The sequence below is a fragment of the Poecilia formosa genome, unplaced genomic scaffold (genome assembly GCF_000485575.1).
Source record: "Poecilia formosa unplaced genomic scaffold, Poecilia_formosa-5.1.2 Scaffold159, whole genome shotgun sequence".
In the NCBI taxonomy this organism is placed as follows: domain Eukaryota; kingdom Metazoa; phylum Chordata; class Actinopteri; order Cyprinodontiformes; family Poeciliidae; genus Poecilia; species Poecilia formosa.
The window spans coordinates 796469-821108 of record NW_006800098.1 but is presented as its reverse complement, the minus strand read 5'-3'; the positions used below and the strand labels follow the sequence as shown (position 1 = coordinate 821108).

Here is a 24640-nt window from a genome sequence, read left to right as displayed (position 1 = left end):
TGTAAATGAGAAAACTTTATAGTTGGAGTTGTGTTGGTTTCCTGTCAATGGAAGAAGCATGCCAGAGACAGAAGCTGCTTTATGGCTGCGCCATCTTTTCTATATGGCCGACTTCCTCTGAGGTGACTGATTGGTGGGCTGTTAAACTTCTTTCTCTTTTCTTTTTAAGGATGTTGAATCTAATGCTGTTTCTAATTTTTTATTTTTTTTTTTTGTGAATTATTCATCTGAATCTTCGAAGGGCTCCCGGCTTCAGCATATCTGATTCCAATGAATGCTGAATCTAAGGTCTTAGTGACCCAGTCATGCAAATCAGGTGACACTGCATGAAAGTTACATTGCTGAAACTAACCAACAAAATGACCTACGATGTATGGTTACACAAAGTAGAAAGCTGATTTAATCCATTAATAACAGTTGAATTTATAGAGGTCTGAGAAACTTGCATTTGAGCTAATGAATTAAATTGTCCATAAAACCCTGGGTTGCATTTTTGGGCATGGAAACAGATTGCGTGTCACATGAAAAAACATGGCCACAACTGTCAGTATTTTCTTGTTGTATTTCTGTTTCTACATTTGCCTTGTATTGTGCTCCGGTCTCGCTCCGGTGGACACTAACCAGAGGGGGAAATGATGGAGCAATTCTTAACAGACTCACATTTACAGGCATGGCTGTTTCAGCACACCGTGGGGAGATAGAGTGGTGTGTTTGGCTCTGATACGAGCAATTCACTGTGGACGGAGAGGGAAGCAAAGGGAGATGCGCAAAGAAAGAGGGGGTTGATGTTTTCTTTCATTTGTTGACTTGAAATCATATTTCCCTCTCAGAACTTGCAGGATTTATTGTTTCAGAGGTGATTAATCCATTCTGAATGGGGAGTTTTAGCAGATCAGGGCTTCCATGTCCCTAAAGATTTACTTAAACTCAACCTAAAGATATTAGGTTTCTATCATTTTGCCATTTTTCTTTTGAAGCCCACTTTTGTAACTTATCAAACCAGATTTTTTCTTCTTATACAGATCTTTTAGTCTACACAATTGTGGTTATCATCACATATCAGGCTCTTTTGTCATTGTATTCATACTTTTGTCTAAGAAGCTCAGATTTGTAAGCTTCAAGTTTCAGATGGTTTCTTACTTTCAAGTGTCGGAAAAATTAGGAGCGTCTTAAAGAGACAGGGTCCCAATTTCAAGACGTCAAAGTGCAAATTCAAATTTCTTTTAAGTTGTTTTTTATATATATAAATAAATATAACAACTGAAGGTGTAGTTACTTGATTGTGGTATAAAACTGCAGTATGCGCCTGGAAAATACATAATGCTCCTTTTAAATAAATTCTGTATTAAATAACTTTGGGTCATTCCAGGACAAAATAAGCAAAATCTAGGACCAGTTCCAATTCCTCATATAAATCTTTATTATGCTTTGCAAAAATACTATTTGACTTTCTAATGGAATAGATATAGCTTATGACTTTCTGCAAAAATTTACAACTGTTTTTTATTTCTACATTTTACATGATTGTTCAGAAAAAGCTGAAAACTTTTGAATTCATAACCCTCAGAAGTTGTGTGTTTTAGACAGACTTGATGTCATTTATTAGATGTCAGGACGTTAAAAACATTAATCAAACATATCTGATGCCCACTTGTGAGTCTACTAATCTTATTTCATAATGTTTTTTTGTTTTTTTTACAGTTTTGTCTTTAATTATGGTATTTTAGAGTTCCGTGTCAGCATACTATCACATGTAGTATTTTGTCAATCTTCGCCACCTTTCAGTCTGTCTTAGCCATAACTGTAAGACTGATTAAAGAAAGAAGCTAGATGACTCATATGTGCACACATTAGTAATGCACTGAGTAAGAGTATAGTAATCTATCCATTGTGACAGTTTTAGAATCAGCAACACTGATCTCTATGTAAAACACTGATCTGTGTGTTTGTTTGTCATTTCGCTTCGTCTTCATCCTTCACTTTGCTTGTGACTCACCTGCGTGCTCAAAGGGGCGTCTGTATGAGAGGACAAAGACAAATTCCTAATTCAGGACCGTGGTGGCGTGCATGTCCGCGTTTCCTGCATCCGTCTCCCTGCGTGGTGAGGCAGCAGAGTTGTGATTAGTCAGACGCAGCAGAATGCAGAGCTGGAGAGGTAGTTTGTTACAACTGAAAAGACAAAAGGGAAAATGTTAGCAGGGACGAAGGAATGAGGAAAATGAGAGGAGGAAAGATCTATTGCTCTTTATTTTTATCAGTCTTTTTTTTTTTACAGTATCTCGGTATCTCCCGCTTTCTTGCCATCCTTTTCTTTCAAAGGTACACGTAATCTCGCTTCAGACAAATGCAAACATCCACAGACATGCCTATTTGCACATACATACACCATCTGATCATGTGCGATGATTTATAAGCCTATATGCTTTTTCTTCTCAGATTACTTTATTTTCCTGTACTTCAGGTGTCTCTTGCTCTCCTGAGGTAAAACGTAATACTTTATTCCAGTCTTTTGCAGCCCCCAAATAAGAATCTCTAAATATTTCAATACACCTTCCCATCAGCTCTGATTAGCTTTGCTCGTCCATTTTTTTTTTCTGTTTACTGAATTCAAGAGTAGAACTATTTAGAAAGACAGCTGCTGAAAATATATCCAGAGTTCCAACTCGGGAGACCACAAGAACATAGCCTAACTTTAAGAGACTTTTTTTTATCCGTCCTTAACAAAAGGTTCTGCAGATAGATGAGTGCTCTTCTTCTTCTTCAGTGTCTAAGAAAAGCTGATGGGTCCGTGTCCTCAGTGAAGGGCAAAGTGTTAAAATGAAGAAATTAGATTTCTTCTTTATGGCTGTTAGATGTGATAAACTCTGAAGAGGATTGCTAAGAGCTCAGAAATTCACAGATGATTTGCTACAGCAATTCTTTTGATTGACCTCCTCAAATATATATATAGAAAAAAATATTATAAAGAAGTGTAGTGTTAAATTCAAATATTTCAAACTTAGTAAAATATATATAAAAAAATCAAATACAGCTGTAAGTTTTTTTTTTTTGTTCCATCATATTGTACATATGTCGAAAACAGAGGAAGTTTTTAAATTAGCGGATTGACGTGTCAGCGTAAACTGGGTGTCCAGGACTCACTGAAACTGCTGCTCTGTTAACACAAGTTGGATCACACCAAGGTATCAATGTGTTGTACATCTAAAGTTTGAGCATTTAGTAATAAGTACAGATTTATCGATTTTCAAAATGACTATATTCAGTGCAGCTCTTAGCCTTGAAGACACCGACATGCTCTATTGCAGCTCCTTGATTTTGGTACAATCAAAGATGTTTGTGGAACAAACTTCAAGACTTGCATGCCATCACTTTGAACTCAGTGTTAGACTTTCATGCCTTTACTTGGCACTTGATTTGAGAGTTGGTCTATGTACTAATCTGGCTACTATACTAGCCCTTGAAATTGGGCACCATCAACCAACTGTAGCACCAGAGTAATATTGACCTGGTTTTAGATCAAAGCACCATTTATTAGCTAAACCTAAATACAGTTGCAAATCTATGGCAAAATCGAACTTGAGAACATTTCAAACAGTATTTGCAAATCAGACTATTGAGTACAAATATGACCATTTAGCACAATCAACTGGTGGCATATGATTCTGTGATTGGGAAAACCTAACAGGCGCAAATGTATAATTTCATAACAGTATAGGAATTGTGTTGTTAGCACATACAGCAGACGCACAATAGGAACTCTAGATGCTGACAGAACAGTAGTAATTAGGTCTATGTGCTGTGGATATTCTTGGTACAGTACTGATCAGTGTCATCTGTCTTTGTGTGGGAAAAAAAAAATCTGCTGTTGTTGCCGTAGCCCAGTTTCTATGGAAACCTGTCGGCACCCATCCTGGTCTCTATGGTAACTTCATGTTGGCACCCACAGAGATTGAGAGAAAGAAAGATGAGAAAAAGAAGGACAGTAGGTGACAAACAAAAGTGAGGGAGTGGGTCAAACAGTGGAGTTGATGGAAAAATGAGGAGGAGATAAGGACTTACTGGCAAGACGTGAAGAATATGAAAAAGTGTAAAGATTGATAAAGTTTAACGACACTCCAGATTTGTTTGTAACCAACAAATCTGAGTGTATTGTCACATTTCTCTTTTTTTTTTTTTTTTTTTTTTTTTTTTTTTTTTTAAACTTGGATTTTGTGACGTTACAGCCTCACATGGGTTGGAAGACTTGGCTGGAGATGCAGGGTACAGCTTGAACAGGCTGCCGGTCCATTACAGAGCAACACAGATACCCACAGGACAGGCAACCATGCACACACACACACACCACCACACCTGAGAGCAATTTACAGTAATCAGTTAACCTAACACCAAGCGGAGGGCTGTGATCCTCTGCACATTTGTCCCGAGTTCGATTCCCCATCTCTGGCTGTTTGCTGCAGGTTTTCTCCTTCGCCCTCTAACTGTCCCATCTGGAATTTGCACAAGCGCGAGTCAAATGTCGCAGCAACAACCCACTGGTTTGTTTATCGGTTAATCAATGGCTGCGTCTTCGTTGGGACAGATGGGTGGGTGAATGTGGTTCTAGTAGTGCAAAAAGTTTTGAGTGGAAAGTATTTAGTTTTATGCTTCTGTCTGCATTAATCATTCATCTACAGTTGCTGAATTTGTGGACAGGTTTCACCTGACAACATCCCAACCTAGTTTTTGATTCGCTTAGAAATTAAATAAGGTAATAGGAGCGACAGGATTCAACGTTCCACTAAATGCGCCATACAGAGGCAGCAAGTGGATAATGATGAGTAAAAGTATAATGAAGTCCAAACACAACTTTACAAGCTGGGAGCGCAACACAGGAAGCCAGGGGAAACACAGAGTGGACGATATGGAGCAGTGATCACTCCAGTGAGGAGTGATCAGAGAGGTGTATAAATAATCAGAGAGGGAACGCTGGAACAGTAGACCAGAGCTAATTAGCTAACGGGTTGCAAGAGTGAGGGGAGAGAGCAGAAGGCAGACTGAGAACGGAGAGAAAGAGAGAGAATATGGCACAAGAGGTTGATGGAAAGTAAGGGGATCTAAAAACAGAAAAAACTAAGCACAAGATATAACAACCTAACTATAATAACGTAAAGAACAACAATATAAAAACTAGAGAGAACAGATAAATGAACTACAAACCCACAAAACCCCAAACCAACCCTGGATCCTGACTAAATGCATTTTATCTCATGTTTAAACCCACATAATAACCATATTTCGACACGCCAACATACATAGAAAGACGAGAAGCAGTATGACAGCAGCTTACAGTGTGATAAAGCCTTGCAGAGGGCGGAAACCTAAAATTAAATTCAGCCCAAGGAAATTTCTTTTCTATAAGGCTGTGGCGTTTCCTGTACTCCTTTTGATGCATTCCAGGGCATCAAAACATATTCACATTAGTCAAAAATGAGATGAAAGTCTATTTTTATTTTAAAATATCTATGCGTTGCATGGTGACATCCAATTCCAACACAGTACGTGTTTGTGTGTGTGTGTGTGTGAGAGAGAGAGAGAGAGAGAAAAAGAGAGAGAGCGAGAGAGAGAGAGAGAGAGAGAGAGAGAGAGAGACAGAGAGTCACCAGTAGCTGTTTCAAATCCACCGCTGCTCTGTGCAGCACACAAATAGAGACGCTCTTCAGAACGACAATGGTTGAGAAAATTAAATGTTCACCAGCTGGCTGAGACAACAAAAGGCCAAACGCTCACAGTGCTCAATGTAACAAGAGCAGAAAGTATTTTATATACCAGGGTGGAAACCGAAAGTCAAGCCTGCTCACTAAAGTGCATCGGGTTTATTTTGCATCCAGGTTTAGAATACACTTTTGGAGATAAAGTGATACATGGATTTCCCCCCCTCCCCCTTTTCTAAAATGAATTAAATCGAGTTGTGGCAAGCAGTGCTGTACCTTCACCAGGTGCTGAATTCTCCCACAGGTATGCAGAAAGATAAGAACCTAAGACTCAGTTTGTCATAGGTGAGTAAGCCAGCACTCCTGTTGATAATCCTGCACTATCGCTCTGCGTTCTTTTGAAAAATATTTCTTTGACATCAAATCAATTAATAGGCTCTTCATAGATATTCTCAGCTGGAAATGCAAGATCAGAACCTGCCAACATCGTGGATAATTTTTTCTCCACAATTGTTAAAAAGTGAAACATAAAACAGATTTGAACTGAGATGATGAAATGCAGTCCAGACTGCAAAGTCAAACGCGAAACGTTTTTCTTCCAAGTTATGATGACCAGAAGTATTTCTGTTTGCTGGAATGCAATTCTTAAAAGCGTTTCTATATTTTCTTGTGAATTACAAGTCTGCGTGTGTCCTTACTATTTGGTCAAATTGTTTTAAATTGCATAACTTGGCTCAAACATCGAGCTTCTAACAACTAATTGCTTAAGTTTTGATCCATATCTCCTGAGAGAACTAAGCAGCACAGGTTTTTTCAGATCCGCCAATATCAAAATCTAATTCTTTTTATAATGTACAACATTGACTTTGCTGCTCTGAGGCTATTTTTAAACCCTAATCTAACTTGACTGAATTTTCAGGCTGCCTCACGTTGATGACAAGTGGTGTTTTAACATCATGTGGTTGTTGCATCCCTGCTAAACATGCAGTATTTACTCACTGTCAGTTATTTTGCTGGTAACTTTGCGGTTTGGACGTGTTGAATGGAAAAGTTCTGAAATAAAAATGCTATCTTTGAAGCACCCCCCGCTGCTTTGTGTTCATATGTGTGTGTGAGCGGCCGGCGTTCAAAGTGCCTGGCAATCACACACAGCAGCAGACTATGATGGGTCTGTGGGATCTTTCAAAAGCAGCTTAATGGCTAATCCTGTCTTCCAGCGCACACACACAAACACAGAAGGCCGTTTCAAATGGAAACATAGCCTGCTCCATGGTAGAATGTCAATACTATAATCTGATTGGTCTGGTTGATGGATAGGTGGTTTGGTTGACCTATCACAGTTAACTCAATTATTGCTCCCACATACTCACCTTTTGGTTGTTCTGTCTGCCTTCTTCTTCCTCTCTGTCTCTTTTAGTCTGCCTCTATTCCTCGTACCTGATTCTCTCTCCGTCCTCCAGTCTCTCATCTTTTATCTCTCATTCCATCCCTGTCACTAACCAAATTAGTAGTGCCCCTTATGGATTTTTTTCCCTTTATGGGTCTGTATGAGTGGAATGAAAGGAGGAAGGGAAGGTGTGTGTGTTTCTGTGTGGCAGGCTAAGCTGCTCCTACCAGATGTTTTTCTTTGTTTTATTCTTCTGAGCGCCACGCTGTCTGCCTGTCACCAGCAGATACACGGCCAGGGTGAGTGTGTTTAAGAAAGAGGGAGTGTTACCGAGAGCCTTTGTGAGATGTGCGAGTGTGTGGATTTGAGAAATTAATTACTTCCACATCAGCACCATGTGTGGTGAAGGGTCATCAGAACAGATGATGGATATTTTTTTTAAAAAAAGGAAAAAAATCAATTACGACACATTTTGAAGCTGATACGAGAATATCACAAATAAAGATAAAGAAGCCCAGTGATTAAAGGAAAAACTTTAAATTGGCAGTGAGAATAAAATCAACAGTGCATTGTTGTTTCGATTTCTAAAAAGTGCAAAAGAATTGGGTGGAAACCTACTGTATGTTTCTGTGCTTTAGTTACTGTTCTTTATATTGCCCAAATATCAGGAAACATATCTAGGTTCCAGATTATTGAGGAAATACAAAAATAACAGCAGGAAATGTGAACCGGAGAATTCTTTCAACATTAATTCGTTCACTTTTGGCGTGCCGTTTTCGCAACCTCAATTTGTAGTGAACGCAGGGCCACTTCTTGATACAGACCTGGCAACTGGTGTGATGGAGTCATCCTCCACGCTCCGACACATTTGTTTGTTTTCTCTGGAACTGCTTTAGATTCTGATCAGCCCCAACAACCAATCTCAGGGTAAGTTGTGCAAACAAACGTCGACTGTACGTCGAGGCTGCTGATTTATTTGTTGACATTGATCGGTGATGCTAGAGTAATTGTCATCATAATTAATTCAGCAACCAGGCAGACTTTATTTGTCCATTACTTAGGAGTTTTTTTTCCCACTTGGGAGAATAACCTCTCATAATGTGTACAGTACATTAGTGTAGTTTTCCCATGGACTGACGGATGGATGGATGGACGGATGGATGGATGGATGGATGGACGGATCTCTCTTACACCATAGGATTGGAAATTAGTAGATAAGTCTGGAAAGGTACTTGTTGAAGTTGACTAATCTTGCCTGACAATATTCTTTGTTTGTTTATCTTACTGTTATACAAGAATTCTTCAGCATTGTAGTACAGCTACCTACCAGAGGAACTTAGACAGGCAGTCATGTTACAGTCTCATGAGCACCAATTATTATAAATAATTTGTTTTCCCAGCCTGTGCACCTTAAGCAGATAATTCCTTAAGATAAAACATTAAAATGTATTTTTAATTGTTGTTGCAGAGAATGAAAATTTAATAAGGTTTTTTTTTTTTTCCATAATTCTACCAATGAATGCTTCAAGAGTTGCATTTATTGGTAGAATGAAATGCTGTGGAAAAAAATCACCCGTATAAAAACATGTATATTTACTGTTCAAACATTAAATTTTTAACACACAAAAAAAAAACTTCCCACCCCACAGAAAGAAGCAGTTAGCATTTGGGCTACTATTAATCTCATTTGATGCATTTGTGGTGAAAAATAAAAAAAATCTATAATTTATTAGGTTTGTGCTGCTGAAATTGCTTGAACACCCTACCTAAGCTGTGTATTCATATAACTGTTTTGATACGACACCTAAATTTCAGCTGCTTTGATTTCTATTTCTGTATTTTGCCAACTTGGACAGCTTGGAAAGCTATTATTGCATATTTAGACACGTAGACAGAGGCTGCGTCCCTTCAGGTCCAGGTCTGGCTGATTTTTCCCAGGGGAACAGGCTGAGGCCTTGAGGGACCTGGCTGGCCCTCTGTTCCAAACCTCTGGCCCTGTGTGCATGTGTGTCCCTGGGAAAAGAGTGGGATCGCGAGAGGGATCAGGGGCTGAGACGAATGAGTGGATTGACAGATGTAGCTAAATATGTTTGATTAACCGACGTAGCTGAATATAGAAGATTCATGTTTTGCACGTCTTGTTCGAGCTCAAAACGAGCAGCTATAAAAGAGATCTGACAGATAATTAGGTGGATGATGAATTGTTTACAGCTTATCCAAATAATCAAAAAGTCGTATGATCCTGCGCTCAGAAAGCCATATCGGGACATTTCTCAGGACCTCAGGCAGGAGGTCGTCACTGTGACAACAATCTCCGAGGAACGCTGTGGTAGAAACAGAGCTTCTGAATGTCTGCGCGTGTGTGAGTTAGAGTGTGTGTGTGTGCATGTGTGTGTGTGTGTGTGTGTGTGTATTTGTGCATCAAACAGTGGCCATGAGGGACCGGAAGATGGCTGCCCTGATTAAACAATCAAAACGTTTTGATTGTGTACATGGCCAAAAGTTAGACAAATACATGCTAACACAAAAAAATAATGAAGCACACACACACATACTGTAGACAAACTAGAGGCTTGATACGCAGCAAGTGAACATCTTGTGCAGGCTGCTAAACTCAGAGCAGAGGCAGATAAAGGGGTCAGCACTGCTGGTTCTCCCAAGTTTCGAAAAATCTCTTGGAAATAAAAAGATGTTACGACTGTAAACGACCACGCATATAACCGGACAGTTAGCGCACCTTATTCATGGAATTCTTTTAAATGTCAAAGTTCACTCACTGTTCTCTCATGTTGTACCATCTGTCTCCTGCAATATGTTGCTGCTCTGATAAATGAGTGGATCTCGCCTTTTCTGTGTGTCCCCAGGAGCGCGTGGAGTACCTGTTCCTTATCATTTTTACTGTGGAGGCGTTCCTCAAGGTAATAGCTTACGGCCTGCTCTTCCACCCCAACGCCTACCTGAGGAACGGCTGGAATCTGCTCGACTTCATCATTGTAGTAGTAGGGTAAGTGAAGACAAGCGGTGCGAGAGATGACGGCTTAAAATGTGCTGGGAGTGTTCTGGGTTACTCTGACCTGCAAACGTCAGTTTGAATCCAGCCGTTCTGTGAAGGCCTCGGTGTCATGAAACAAAAACGGAAGGAAAGTACGAAAAGTGGAAAGGGTATAAATATAATGTAGCCACATAATGCTAGAGTTGGCTTTTTGTTTGGTAAAGCAAGCTTCGTTTTGTTCATTGCGAATGCAGATGAAAGCCCCAGTAAACTCGGGCCTGCAGTGTACTGGTGTAGCTTAAACTGATTAGCTTGTGAGTTGCTGATAGCAAAGCCCTGCTCTGTTTTTTTCTTTTATCTGAAACTCAGCAACACAGGCTATCTGCTAAACCCTCTTCGCTTGTTTTTTTTTTTCTTTTTCTTTTTCTGTGTGCGCGCGCGTCTGTGTGTGCGCGACTTCACGCCGGCTGAGCCGTGTGTACAGTGTAGTCTCTGCATTACTGCCAGTGGACCTGACAGATACATTAAAGCCATAAAAATGGTCTAATTGAGCGTATGTGTGTGAGCGTGTGTGTGCTTCCGAGAGGGAGAGAGAGAGAGAGAGAGAGGCGGTGAGGAAGTGGCCTGCGGCCTGAGGGGAGGCTTCTCCGGCACAGATACAAACGCTCTAAACCAGTCTTCTTCATTGCCAGTCAAGTGTTCACTCACATTAGACATCACTAACTAAACGCATTTGGCTCCAGCTCATAAAAACACACACATACCAACAACATGGTACCATTGCCCCCGGCATAAACACAACCTTTCCCACTCCAGCTATCTACTCTCCTCGTCTGCCCCTCTCTGTTCTGTCTCCTTTTGCTATATTTAGGATTTTACTGTGATGCAGCATTTTTTTTCTTTTTTTTCTTGGCAGTCGCATGTTAAGTGCTTCAGTAAACAGGGAAACATGGAGTTCAGAGGTTTACAATTTGTCTTATTCAGGGACACTTTAGGAGATATTTTTTGCTGTTTTGGGTAATTTAAACCACGATTTCCCCAGTGAAATAACATCTCACTGAGGTTATTTCAGCCAAATATTATCTAATCGGCGAAAGGGTGTTCCAACTTTTTTATTTATTTTTTTTTAAGTACGTATTTTGTTTAAAGCAGGAAACCAAATTGTTTTATAATTTAATCGTTTTATTTTCCAGAAATGAAAAAAAAAAAAAAAAAAACGATGAACATGTAAATTTTTTAAATTAATAATTCAATATTTAAAGGGGTTGTCCTTTTTTTTGTTTTGGTGATCGAGTGTGCCGGATGTTCTAAAAGGAAAAACTTCAACCGAAACGCTGTGAAACACAGACATGCTTATAGTAGAAATATTCAGCTGTGACAGGACTGCCTCTCTTTATGTGCATGGCTGAGCGCTCATCTTCATGCATGTGAGGGCGTGTGTGTGTGTGTATGTGTGTGTGTGTGTGTATAGATGAGAAGCGACAAGAGTTCACTCCCTCTGGAATACTCACCATATGGGTGAAAGAGCTTGTACCTGGTGCTGAGCAGCCTCGGGACTCGTGCGCCCGCTGACACACGTGAACACACACACGCATACACACACACAGTTGCTACAGGCCACGCTGTTGCTGACACATACCTAAAAGGCTATTAATGAAGGTTCAGTGCATGTGCGTGTAAATGAACAGGTAGCTTTTTCTTCAGGAAATGCTTTTCATATGCAGCCATATTTTTCTTCTCTCCTTTGTTGTTTTTCTTGAGTAAAGCTTTAACTTAAATAAGCTGAACTGTCAGACAAATGCAATGACTGGCAGGTAAACTGTAACACTGCTTGAGCAGGTGCAAAGTTCTTTTTTATTTTGTGGAAAATCTGGATTGTGCTTTGATTAAAGTGTTTGGCGCCGTTCTCAATTTATTTAGCACTGAAACTTTAATGACGACAACACCATGAATGGAAGCGGCCGATCGAGTGTTTGGTTGTGGATGTACACAGACCCTTACGCGCTTCTACACAAACGTTCTAATTAATAATAAACGAAACGCCGGTGTTGCTAACTCGTTAATCCTCGACGTGCTTGTCAGACTGAATGAAAAAGGCGTGCTTCCCACCTAGACAAAGAGTTAATCAAATGGAGAGGCTGAAAGAGAGAGAGAGGCAGAGAGGGCGACATGTTTTGAGAGGCCCTTTCAAGTGGCCATTTCATCTCTGCTAATTGATAATTCCCCATGACTAACACACCACTGACTGGCCTTTGAGCTTAGCTAGCTAGTGTTTTCTAGAGAGTCTCAGCAGCAGAATCATGGAGAGAGAAAAAAAAAAAAAAAGAGGGTGGGGGGAAGAACGTTGCGCTCAGCTGGATGTACATTAATTCAAGCGTGTCAGCCACTTAGCCCAAAGAGACATCTCTAAACAACAACAACAACAACAGGGATAACGGCTAACTGAAGGCAATGGCACATGAAGGGCAACAGCTTTCGCTTAAAAATGCGATAGCCGTTTTCTTTTTGTTTTGTTTTGTCAATGTTGCAATTTATGCACCGATGTGTGAAGACCTAAAGAGCAACAAGGAAAAAGCAATTACTGTGTTGATTTTTCCATTTGAAAATTATTATTTCATTTATTAAACTTTTTTTTTTTTGTACTTTCACATGTGTGATGTCAAAAACTGTTGGATGATCATAAAACATTTAAATGTGACCGAAGCAAAAACAGAGTAAATTTGCTTTTTTGGGGGGGAAACTTTCAGAGCACACAGGCAACAGAAACTATCAATGGATAAATGGTAGTGAATTGACAAGATCCTGACATTTAAATTAGATACTTTAGGAATATTTTAGAAAAAAAAAAACTCTAAGTTTTAAGCAAATTTTATTTATATAGCACTTTTCAAAGATGAGTGTATTTTCTGACATGTTTGTTAGTTTACACAAACACACACATCCAAGCAAATCCTAAAGACGTGCCCATTATTATTATATATATTTTTTGAGCTGATTGTTAAATATTTTATGCCAGAAGTGTCACATTTTCTTATCTTTGGAAAACAGAGAGAGGACAGATGGAGCATCTTCTATTGTTGTGACGAAACACCAGCTAATTGAGCAGGTTGTATTTCCTCCATTGCGATCTCTCCAAATTTCTTTCAACAGGGGAGGTTTTAGCACAGCTGCAGGGCGTTAGAGGATAAAAAGTTTAATTCCGCACCCTGGAGTGTGGCATGGTGGGTAAGACACCAAGGCACGCTGCCCTCCGATCTGCTCATCAGCATATGAGTAAGAATACAGAAAATACAGCAGCGTATTGGGAGGGTAAAGACGTCTACAAAGATATGAGTGTGTACCAATTACCAATTTTCTTTTTTACATCAGTAAACATGTTTGCTTTTAAACGCTAACACAAATTAGTGTTAAATATAACGCTAAACAACGCCATAACTATAAGAAACGAGGATCTTCTTCAACTATTCCTTTCACCATCATCTACTGATATCTTGTGGTTGCATTTAACGTATTTACTGAAGTTCCTGCGCTGTCCCACAGGTTATTCAGTGCGATTTTGGAACAGGCCACAAAGGGAGACGGGGCCACTCCGATTGGCGGGAAGGCGGCAGGCTTCGATGTCAAGGCTCTGCGGGCATTCAGAGTACTAAGACCGCTCAGACTGGTCTCTGGAGTACCCAGTAAGTACGAAACGTTGTGGTCAGGGGATCAGATGTGAAGTTTTATATCTTTGATAAACTGTGAATAAAGCAACAAGCTCCAAAACCTATTAAAATGTTCTGGATCAACGATGGCAGTTTTGCAAGTTCAGCAAAGTTGCAGGCGACGGAACGATAATTTTCACTGCAACACAAATAAACTGCTTGACTTGAATGAGGCAATATAAGCAGCTTGATTCAATGGATACACAGAACTTGTATATTAAGATTACTTTCACATTGTCCTTTGCCAATGGCAAGTTGCTTATTAGAGAGGTATGCAAAAAAATGCAGTAAGTATATGGCGAATTCATGACAAGAACGAATGAAGGCTGTATACTTGTTACACTGACCGCCATTAACAATTCCACATTCACTCATCATAGACATTAGCTTCATATAATTCTGGTTTTGTAATCAAGCAAGGAAGTTTTTATAATGAACATAAAGTATTTCTAAAAACTAGAACGAAGCTTCTATCATTAATTTGACACAGAATTACACAGAAAAGCTCAGATTTATACATGACATTGCCACTGATATTTGACTAAATATTCCTTAGCGAATTTAAGAGAGAAGTCACGCTTTGAATAGATGTCAAAAAGTTCCTGGCATAATAGTGGCTGGATGTATCAGAACAAGCAGAGAGAGCCAAGTTAAACCGGTTGGTTTTCCGGCACCAACCCAGATTTAACAGTCTACAATTTTTCAAAAGACTTCACTGGAGCCCCGTTCTAAGTTGGCTTTATCTATTACACCAGTCATAGTGACTTACATTAGAGTTGTTTGTGCCGCAGGTTTACAAGTCGTGTTGAACTCCATAATCAAAGCCATGGTTCCTCTGCTCCACATCGCCCTCCTGGTCCTCTTCGTCATCATCATCTATGCCATCATCGGCCTGGAGCTCTTCATGGGCAAGATGCACAAGACCTGCAAATACAGCAATCCAGGTAGCCACATGCACAAAGGAAACCACCAAACAGGCAGATAAATAACGCACAGCCCTGCTCTTACAGTGCCATTAAAAGGCTGACTGTGCATTAACTCCAATCTGTAGCAAAAAGTCCATCCATCAGAAATACGTGGCAGAGAGAAAAAGAGTGCATTCAATTAATAATTCACAACATCATTTATTTTATGAATGATTTGAACAATTATCGAAACAGGAGCTGTCATAAATGATTGAAGCAACTTTTAGCACAGGTTGTTGGATGGAAATGGACTCGAGTGTTGTTATCGGCCCCTGGAGAGGCATTAGCTTTGCATGGGTTAAGTGGTGATACACTATTCTCCTATACATCACCCTGGAGGGCTTATTTTGCATAATTAGTTTAACACTATTTTTCACATAGCCTGGATTTATTGTATAGCTGTTCACCTGAGACTAAAATATATATATTTTTTATGATGGTAAAATGCAAAGCTTTGATAAAGAATTACCTCCTTACAGATTTCTTCTGTTTTTGCTTTTTGGTCACATTTAACTTTTTTTTTCCATTCTACAGAGCTTTAGTAAATAGAAAATATAGATTTCAAATGATGATTTCAGTTATTAAAGGTAAGTTGTCCAAACTAACCTGGGCCTGTATGAAAATCAACATGTGCCCGTTGTTAAATCATAAGATAACTGTAGCTACACACTTCATTCTGGTTCAGTTTCATTAGACACAGCAATGTCTACTTCCAGAAGTGCAAAAAATTACTTAAATGTTACCACTCTGATGACTTTAAGTAGGTGGAGCATTCTCAAACAGTAACATGATGACCCAATATACATAAGCTCAGTCATTTTTACGACTTTGGAAGTCCAGCGAACCCCAGGGAGTGTCATTATCCACAAATGGGAGAAATTTGGAACTGTGGACCCAACAAATTCCTAGGGACTTTTTCAAAAGGACAAAAAAAACCCAAAAACATCAAGCACTATGGACTTCTGCTGCACCAGCTAAGGCCATTGTTCATTAATTTATAATAAGAATGGGAATGGGAAAAAAAAAATCATTGGAGACTTCCAAGACAAAACCCATCGCTGACCCCAAAGAACACAGACGTCCAACTGAGACAGAAACAAAACATGTTAATGGTCCTGTGTGGACTGATGAGACAGAAGTGGAACTTTTTGAAAAATGTGCCTCCTGTTACATCTGGAATAAAACTAAGAGAATTTCAGCATTTCATTCCTATATGGCCACGTAACAAAGATTCACTGTCAGGTGTACCAAAAACCTGAGAGCAGTAGTTGCTGAAAGGATAGCATTTAATAGGTTTAAGTGATAATTGTACTGGATGTAGATGACTTTGGGTAGCTTTTTTCCTCAGCATTTTGTATGAACTTATGCTTTACTGTCTGATATTAAAACATTATGTTGATGTAATTAAATGTAAAGTCGTTTTTCACAGATATACAGTGACTGACTTAGATAAGTAGTAATGTTGAGTACAAATCCACTCAATTGTGCTAGCAAAATGATGTTATGATTTTTGGTTCATGCTTTTATCAAAAGACAAAAAAAACATTTAAGAGTGCATATTATCAAACATTTTGATGAATTTGATACAATATTTTAACAGTTAATTTATAAAAATCTAAACTTGTTTTGCTCTCCAGAGGAAAGCTATTTATGCATTTTTATGTGGACGATCAAAACATGACTTGTTGTCGCAGAAGCATATGCAGAGGAAAAACCAGCACCATGTGCACCTGACGGCGCTTACGGTCGGCACTGCACGCAGAACGGAACCAAGTGCCAAATGGGTTGGGCAGGCCCGAATGACGGAATCACCAACTTTGACAACTTTGCCTTTGCCATGCTGACAGTGTTCCAGTGCATAACCATGGAAGGCTGGACGGACGTGTTGTACTGGGTGAGCCGTTTACCACAACTGTGATTTATGTTGAAGAACTAGATTGAAACTGACCAACCAAGATACAGATATGCAACATAATGCATATCTGTAGCAGAAAGGCAGAGACTTACTCAAAGATTTATTACAGAATAAGGTATAACACACACACAATCACAAACACACACCGAGCTAGATTATATCTCAGTTGTGCAGACAAAGCAGTGTGTACAGAATATACAGCATGAAGGAGGATGCCTTGTCCTCATTCACTCTGCAACAGACTACTAAATCAATTATTTTTGAGAATAATTCTTGGGTTTATACTACATCGCAATTGATCATTTAACAGTAGACGACAGAAGAGGAGGACAAGGTTGAAATTGTGCATAAGTACATGGTATCAATACGGGCAATTTGACAGTGTAAGCCTGTGGCGGCTGGTTTGAGTAAATGTAGCACTGACCTGAATATAAATGTCCAAACAATTTGTGTCCTGGATGTGTGGGGTCTGCAGAGGACTTAGTTGCCCTTTTCTTGACCCAAGACCTTTACAAGTCCTGGGTAGAGGGACAATCAGCTCCGATGGTTCTCTCTGAAGGACTTATCATTCGTTGCAGTTCGGGTCTGTCCCGTCCTGTAGCATCAGCACACCGATCTTCATTTATATAAAAGCAGAAAGGGAGCAGAGTCCCCACTGCCAAAGCTTTAAGACTGAATCTGCCTGTTTACTTCTTCTGCGTCTCCATAGAGACCAGCTGCGCCGCCAACAAAGATATTAGTGATGTTTGGGTCGATGAAAAATGGACCAAAGTGTTTTGAGGGGACTGTCTGTTGTTTAGCAGAAGTGGCAGAGAATAACCACAAAAAAAAATACACAAAGTACAAGAAAGGCTGTCATCCGTGTTATAAAAAAGAAAAAGCTTGATTTTTGAAAGTTATTTTTTTCAAAACGTACTTATTTTCTGTGAACTTAAACATCAATTTTAATGTCAGTACCACACAAAATGTGTGTATGCAGTGTGTGTGAGTTGCATTGACGAGAGCACATGTATGCACATGGAGCAGATAGCCTACAAGCTCTACACCCCTTCTGTTGCTTTCCTGACAGCTGCAGCTTGCAAGTACATTAAGACACTGGGCGTTTGAGAATAAACAAGGCCAACTGCACCTCTGATATACATTTGTAGTGTATTTATATTCTCATGCACTATCTGGATGAATAAGTATAACAAAGAAGATGTGGCAACCATCGTTGTTTCTTCATCCACCTATCCCATCTTAAATAAAAGTCTATAATCGATAGAACTTGATATTCTACATAACTGCTGCCATTTTTATCAATTAAAAGAGGTAAATATTTCAATAATTAGTTTTTTTGTGAATATGTTTACATCCAAAGCCCCTCGGCAGTTAGATGCCGCCCGTATTCCTTTGACAGCAGCTCTGTCTCTGATCGGTCCCAAATTATATATCGCAGAGGGTTTCCCATAAATTCATGTACTGAAACAAATCATCTGTCGCAGATGGGTTTGCCTTTCAAGGTCCAGTTGGCTAAAAGTAACGAAGCAGCTGTTTAAACACATACCTTTAAATGTTAAGCGGCTGCAGCAGAGATGAGGGGTTCTGTTTTTAGTCACATATATGATTAGCTATGCCTTCAAACACAAGTTCATTTCTAGCCCTTTTTTTATCATGCATGTTTTTCCCCTCTTTCTACGTTTCATCTGTTTTTTTTGTTTGTTTTTTTTACTTTTACACACATTCTTTGCTGGACTTCTTGCTGCCTCAACTATTATTTTTCTTTTAGATCCGTCCCAAACACTGTCATATACATTTCCCTCTTGTTCTAATCCATCACTTTCTTTCTGGCCTTTTTAATCTTAACCCCCCTGTTCCCTCTGTTAATCCTCTCTTTTTTTCCCTCGTTCCCCGTTCCCCTCTGCCTCTCTCCTCCTTCAGATGCAGGATGCTATGGGCTATGAGCTGCCATGGGTCTATTTTGTCTCTCTTGTCATCTTTGGCTCATTTTTCGTTCTCAACCTCGTTCTGGGTGTGTTGAGCGGGTAAGAGCTTATACTGTTGTCATGTGTATACGTATGTGTATTGTGTGAGCTGAGCTTCAGATGTGGAAAACCGACTATGCATCAAGACTCTGTGAAATATATGAACATGGCAAGTGAAAACAGGACGAAATCCATTTAAACTAAACGAGACGAAGTCATCTTTCAGTTTCGGTTAAGGCTTATTCGCATTTTTGCATGATTATGCCTACAGACCTTTTGGAAAAGTTTTTTTTTTTGCTTGGATTATATTTTTTGTCTGAATCACAACTAAAAATAGACGCAGCATCGACTCATGTCTGAATGAGGTTCAAAAACTCTGTAAAATGCATCACAAATAAAAGGCTGCGTTGAAAATTACACAAATGACTTCTTTTCTAAAACGTTCAGCTTTCCTGGCATCTGCTGAGGCTTGTTCTGGGTCAGTTCACCCATTAGCAAATTGGAAGCGATGTTTTGAATATGTGGGAGAGAGACTTTTGTCAATCCCCCCAAAAAAACTCTGCAAAAGTAGTTTGAGGTAAAGGAACAAAGTCACCAAAGTCAAGCTCTGATGAAAAGCTGATATGCCTCCATAGAAAACTATTCTGTCCTGTATAGTTTCTCACAACTTTTTATTTTTCGTTTCTACAGGCTTCATTTTAGCATACATTTTTATTTTTCCTCTCATCAAAAGCAAAAAAAAAAAAAAAATCACAATTTGAGCTTTCAACAATAATCTCTTCGGACTAGTTTAACCATAAATAAAAAGGTAGATGACCAGTCCAATAAATAATTGCTTAGCCTTTAGTCACACGCTTGGCAGAATAACACATGTGCCATGCAGAAATAAAAAAGATGGGTCCCAATCCATCATGTTCGTGTCAGATGGTTGCACTGGGGCCACTTCCTGTCACAACCTGTATGTGACGTACACATGGACACACAAACGCCCCCCCAAGGTTAGCTTTGTTCTTTCAGTTTGACTAAACACCAGCTTTGTTGTTCTTCGTTGATAAGTGACCTCCATTGTTTTGCTTTCTTAGTGAAATCAATCTCACCGTGTTGTGCACATCTGATAGTATGAAGGGTTACAAAGTTTCTGCATGTTTGCATTTTTTCATCTCTAAATGCAGCTCCACCTTGGTGCTTTTTTACTCCTCTTTGCCAAGTCGCACTGTTTTAGACCACCTCCTGGTCTGTGAGGACACACGGGGGTATAAATAATTCACCCCTCAGGTCGCTCATTGAGGTGGAACGCTAAAAAGTCTTGCACTGCAGGGAAAACACGGGACGGGTGGGGGGTGGGGAGGGATGGGAGGGGTAAATTCTTCTGGGGCCAGAGTGGAGTATGGAGGAAATGTGACATTAAAGACAGAAATCATGGGAATTAATTATGAAACACTAAACTGGAACAGAATTTAGTCATTTATTTTAAGATTTTCCAAATCTCCCACAAGTAATAATTCCCAGCAATTATAATAAAATTACATCAGAGGGTTACGTAAAGATTTCATTTAAATGTTAAACTTTTAATCTAATCAACTATGCAACTGAAACTAATTTGATTAAAGATATTCTTTATTTATTTTTATTTTTTTAATTCCTGAATTGAATTATTTTGCAACCTTGGAGTCTTGGAGAATTAACATTTTTGTCATGAGGGCTATAAATACATCCAATCCTTGGGAGTCTTGCTGCACAGTCTGTTCATGTGTCTAACTAAATAAAGATGTTTTTCCTCAACAGGGAATAAACCTGAGAAAAACAGTGTTTATAAGACGCTTTCAGACAGACAGCGGATTTTATATATTGCAAACTCAAACAAAGGTTGTGCTTCATGCAAGCTTTTAACTAAACACAAACACTTATTTTTTTTAACATCCATGTTGGTTATTTATGTTCTCACTCTGAATCCCGCAAAATCAAAACCACTCCATCTGTTATAATTTTTATTTTTTAACTCCTTCCCTTGCTCCCTTTTTCTTCTTCCCTTTTTATTCCCATGAATGTCTGTCCTTCTTAATCCCGTCATCTTTTTTTTTTTTTTTTTGTCCTTCTTGTCCCTGGACCATTTCCTCTTCCATGCTCCATCTCCTAGGTGAATGACGCAGTAGATTACAGGTGGCCCTGGGTCTATTTTGTGACCTTAATCATCATCGGCTCCTTCTTTGTGCTAAACTTGGTTTTGGGGGTGTTGAGCGGGTAAGGGCGGACAAGAGATGATTTAAAAACCAACTTCTCCCTCCGTCGCTGCTGTGTTTCTGGGGAAGACGGGGAGTTTAGTTTTTGGACTAGTGGCTCACTTATTATTTGTGTTGACATTTGCAATAAACACAACATGAATGTGGGGAAATGCATGTGAGCCTTTCAAAAGTAAGTTTTGTTTAGTTTTTTTTAGTTTTTTTGTCCCATTATACGCACAAACCTCTTCATATTTTGTTCACATTTTATGTAATAGACTAAATAAAACATCACATAATTTCACCCCCTTTACTCTATTATCAAACACATTAAATCAATTTCAACTATTTGTTTTAAAAGTTACTTATTCAGTAAGTAACCAAACACACTATCTTGTGTTGAATATCTCTTCAGATCTCCACAATTTATTATAGAGGTTTGTGCTTGTAAAAGTGAAAAACTCTGAAAGGACACAAGGGGTGAGGATGATTTTACAAGCCAGTGTAGCTTTGTCATCACAGCTCTTTACAACTGCGGCTCAGGACCTTTCCCAAGAGAACAATGTAAACTGCTGATAGACTTTAGCTGACTGTAGTAGAATCACTTGTGATTCTGCCTCAAGACCACAGAGACCTTTTGGGTATCGTCTCTCGCTGCCGTTTCTGGGAAATAGAACTACTATCATGAAAAGGTCTGCACTCAGCACTGCTGCCACTGGCACAGAAAACGCTCCTCCTCGTATAGAATAAAGGAAGGGAGCCAGTGGTAAAAAATAAAATAAAATAAAATAAAAAAAATCAACATATTTGTAGATTGCTGGTAGGACTTTGTGAAACATGTAATTACGTGAGCCGCACTGCCTAACTTTGGCACAACTAGAGTAAGCGCTTCGACAAATCTAATTCTTTTTGAGTGTATGAAATCCTACAAATGTGTGCTTTATGACTTTCAGAACCATCTATCTTTTGTTTATTATGACATCCGACTTGACGCTCCTATGGAGAAAGTATTAGATGTCTGTCTGGTCCAAACAGCTCGGGGTTGGTTTGGGCGTCCTGACTTTGTCTAAACCTCTGAGTAATGATGCTGTCAGCACACTACACAGCCTGACCTTTTACCAACTGGTTTCTCATTGGCGTCTCAGGTTGGCATTATAACTAATTGCTAAGCAGGAACAAGAGCAGCTACAGTGCAATTTGGAGACAGAAACGCATTGAGTGGAACTCGGGGTATAACGCGACATGAAACAGCAGAACGAGCTGATGTGAATTCACAAAAGAGGAAGAGAGACAGAACAAGGAATCTAAAGGCGATGCAGAGAGAATGGAATACACTTGGATATGTTCTCAAATCATCCATTAATAAAAACATATCTAATTCTATTTTTAATTACTGCTATGACTGATTAATTTGGCCGATGGTGGAAATCTGTAGGCTTCAAGTTTTCCCACATCCTGTGTTGCAAAATAAACAAATAATTGAAAGACGTGTTTAAACTTTAAACCTAATTTGAAGAAGATATTTGACATTTGTTTATTTTATAGTTTTATATATACATATAAAAATACTGGTTGTTTGTTGTGTGTGTTTGACAGCGGTTTACTGTTGATTAGTCATTAGTTGCTGTCACGGTTTACATCCAGTGTGCTTGGCTTATCGATGCGCCTCCTGCTAAGTGCATCAATCAAAACTGTTTGTACAGGACAGAAAATAAACACAAATCATTGACGGACTTGCTGTTACATTGGATTTTCTTTACATGATTAAACCCAACCAAAGCAAATTTTTGTAGTTGCAATTTCACGAGAACAGTAAAGAATTACATATTATGTATTGTTTGTTTTTTTGTGATGATTTTCAGTTAGCTACTTATTTGAAACATATATTTTACATTAAAGCAAGCTTTGTTTCTCTAATATAAAAGTTATTTGATTATCCGATAAATTGGATGTGACATAAAAGCAAAAAAATAACATAAATCTGTAAGCTCTGTATCATGGAAAGCAAACCGCCTTGAGCTGTTCGGACCCGAACTAAATTCTTTGATTTGATGGAAACCTAATAGTGATCAAAGAAATAATTCAAAGCAAAGCTTGTAAAAGTAGATCTAAAGGCTAAGGAGGTACAGATGAATCACAGCAGAGGTGGAACACTGAAGTTGTTTTTTTTTTTAAATATCCAAAGCCAAGTTCCTCTTCGCTTTAAGGTTTCGCTTCAAAGCTGACTCTATTGGGAGCCTAAAAGCTCAGGTTTTCCATTTTCGTTTGCACACTAACCCCTTTTCTCCTTCACTCATTGCCTTTCCCTCAGCAGGTTGTCCCACACCCTCCCCTATGCTGCAAGCTGCATCATACTAGTTAACACAGTAATCTCACATTTGCCAAAAACCTTCAGCCTGGATTTTCAGATTCTTCTTCTTGTCTTTCGTTTCTTTGTTCCTCTCTCTTCCCTCCTGAACCTATAACCCCGTCCCGTTACCCTGCCTCCCCCCTCCCAGAGAGTTTTCCAAGGAAAGAGAAAAGGCCAAGGCACGTGGTGACTTCCAGAAACTACGAGAAAAACAGCAACTGGAGGAGGACCTTAAGGTGGGCTGCTGTGTTTGAGCACTAAGTGTTTATCTAAGTCACATATGAGCTAAAGTGCAGAAATTTGTTGTACTTATTGATTTAAACACTCCAGTGTCCTTTCCCTCTCTCAAAAAATAAAATAAAAACATTATTTGGCGTCACAGTATGAGAATGAATACTTGCAAGGTCACTTTTATGGAAAAGACTGCCAAATTCAAAGGAAGAGAAATTCAAACTGTTTGTAAATCTTGTAAAAGTACCTGTGTCCATCAAACGTCATCAGTGTCTTTCATGATCAACATAAAGCAGAACATTGCTGGGAAGGAGGGAAAATTAAAAATGAAAAAAAAAAAAACAACTGAAAATTCTGGTATGCAAATGCAAAACAAAAAATGAAAATATTTATTTGCACTTTATCGTAAATTGCATTGGAAAATGGAAATGAGTTCAACGACACTAAATACTTCTGCAAAGCACCGTCTAACTCGTCAGTGCTTTCTCTTCACGCACATTGCCCGATCCACTGTTGCGCCCGCTGACTTGTTCTCCCCGTCTCTGCATTCGTTTGTCCGACCACAGGGCTATTTAGACTGGATCACTCAGGCCGAAGACATCGACCCAGAGAACGAAGAGGAGGGCTTGGACGATGACAAACCCAGAAACCGTGAGTACTGCAGTACCATAATTCATTTCAACCAACGAACGGGGCCAACATTTCACCTTCATCTGGGTGCTTGGTGTAATTTCGTGCATGTTGCGTTTAAGTGCAGTACAAAGTTGGGAGAAAGGTTGCGTGCAAGTATGGATTTGTAAAGAGCTAGTTCCACCGGAGAGGTATTTTTGGCAAAGTTTAGAAAAATCAACTGACTTCCTGAGTGTTGAGTGTGTGACAAACAAACACTGTTTGCTTGAAAGTCCTCCTGTGGTTTTAAACCTGTTTAGATATCACTGGGATGCGTCATGCTGCAGCTTATAGCCAGTGGTTGCATGCTCTCTCTCTCTATCTCTCTCTCTCTCTCTCAAACACAATCCTGCACCTAATCATTCATATGTACGTTCTAACTGGGTACACCTCAAAAAAGATGAGCACTTGTGTTTTGATAGAAACGTACTCCGCAAATCAGCACCCGGTTTCAATCTACCACTTGATTGGAGAGAGAGGCAGCCACACGTTTCTCTAGGACTAATCCTTGCTTCAAGAGGCAGAGAAATAGAGCCTCCTAACCTGGAAGTCTG

At 39.3% G+C, this 24640-nt stretch overlaps 1 protein-coding gene across 19 annotated transcripts in view; it reads left to right on the top strand.

The window, feature by feature from the left end:
* Positions 1-24640, top strand: part of cacna1c (calcium channel, voltage-dependent, L type, alpha 1C subunit) — a 171060-nt gene that overhangs the window by 87107 nt on the left and 59313 nt on the right. For 11 of the 19 annotated variants that reach the window (XM_016677609.1, XM_007564443.2, XM_016677608.1 and 8 more), the window contains exons 4-10: positions 9942-10081; positions 13610-13749; positions 14565-14717; positions 16433-16632; positions 18574-18677; positions 23335-23422; positions 23984-24068. In XM_016677609.1, coding sequence (XP_016533095.1) covers positions 9942-10081; positions 13610-13749; positions 14565-14717; positions 16433-16632; positions 18574-18677; positions 23335-23422; positions 23984-24068 — 910 coding nt within the window. Of the gene's footprint in view, positions 1-9941; positions 10082-13609; positions 13750-14564; positions 14721-16432; positions 16633-18573; positions 18678-20754; positions 20859-23334; positions 23423-23983; positions 24069-24640 lie in introns of all 19 variants that reach the window. The other 8 variants (XM_016677612.1, XM_016677610.1, XM_016677601.1 and 5 more) reach the window with 4 other exon arrangements.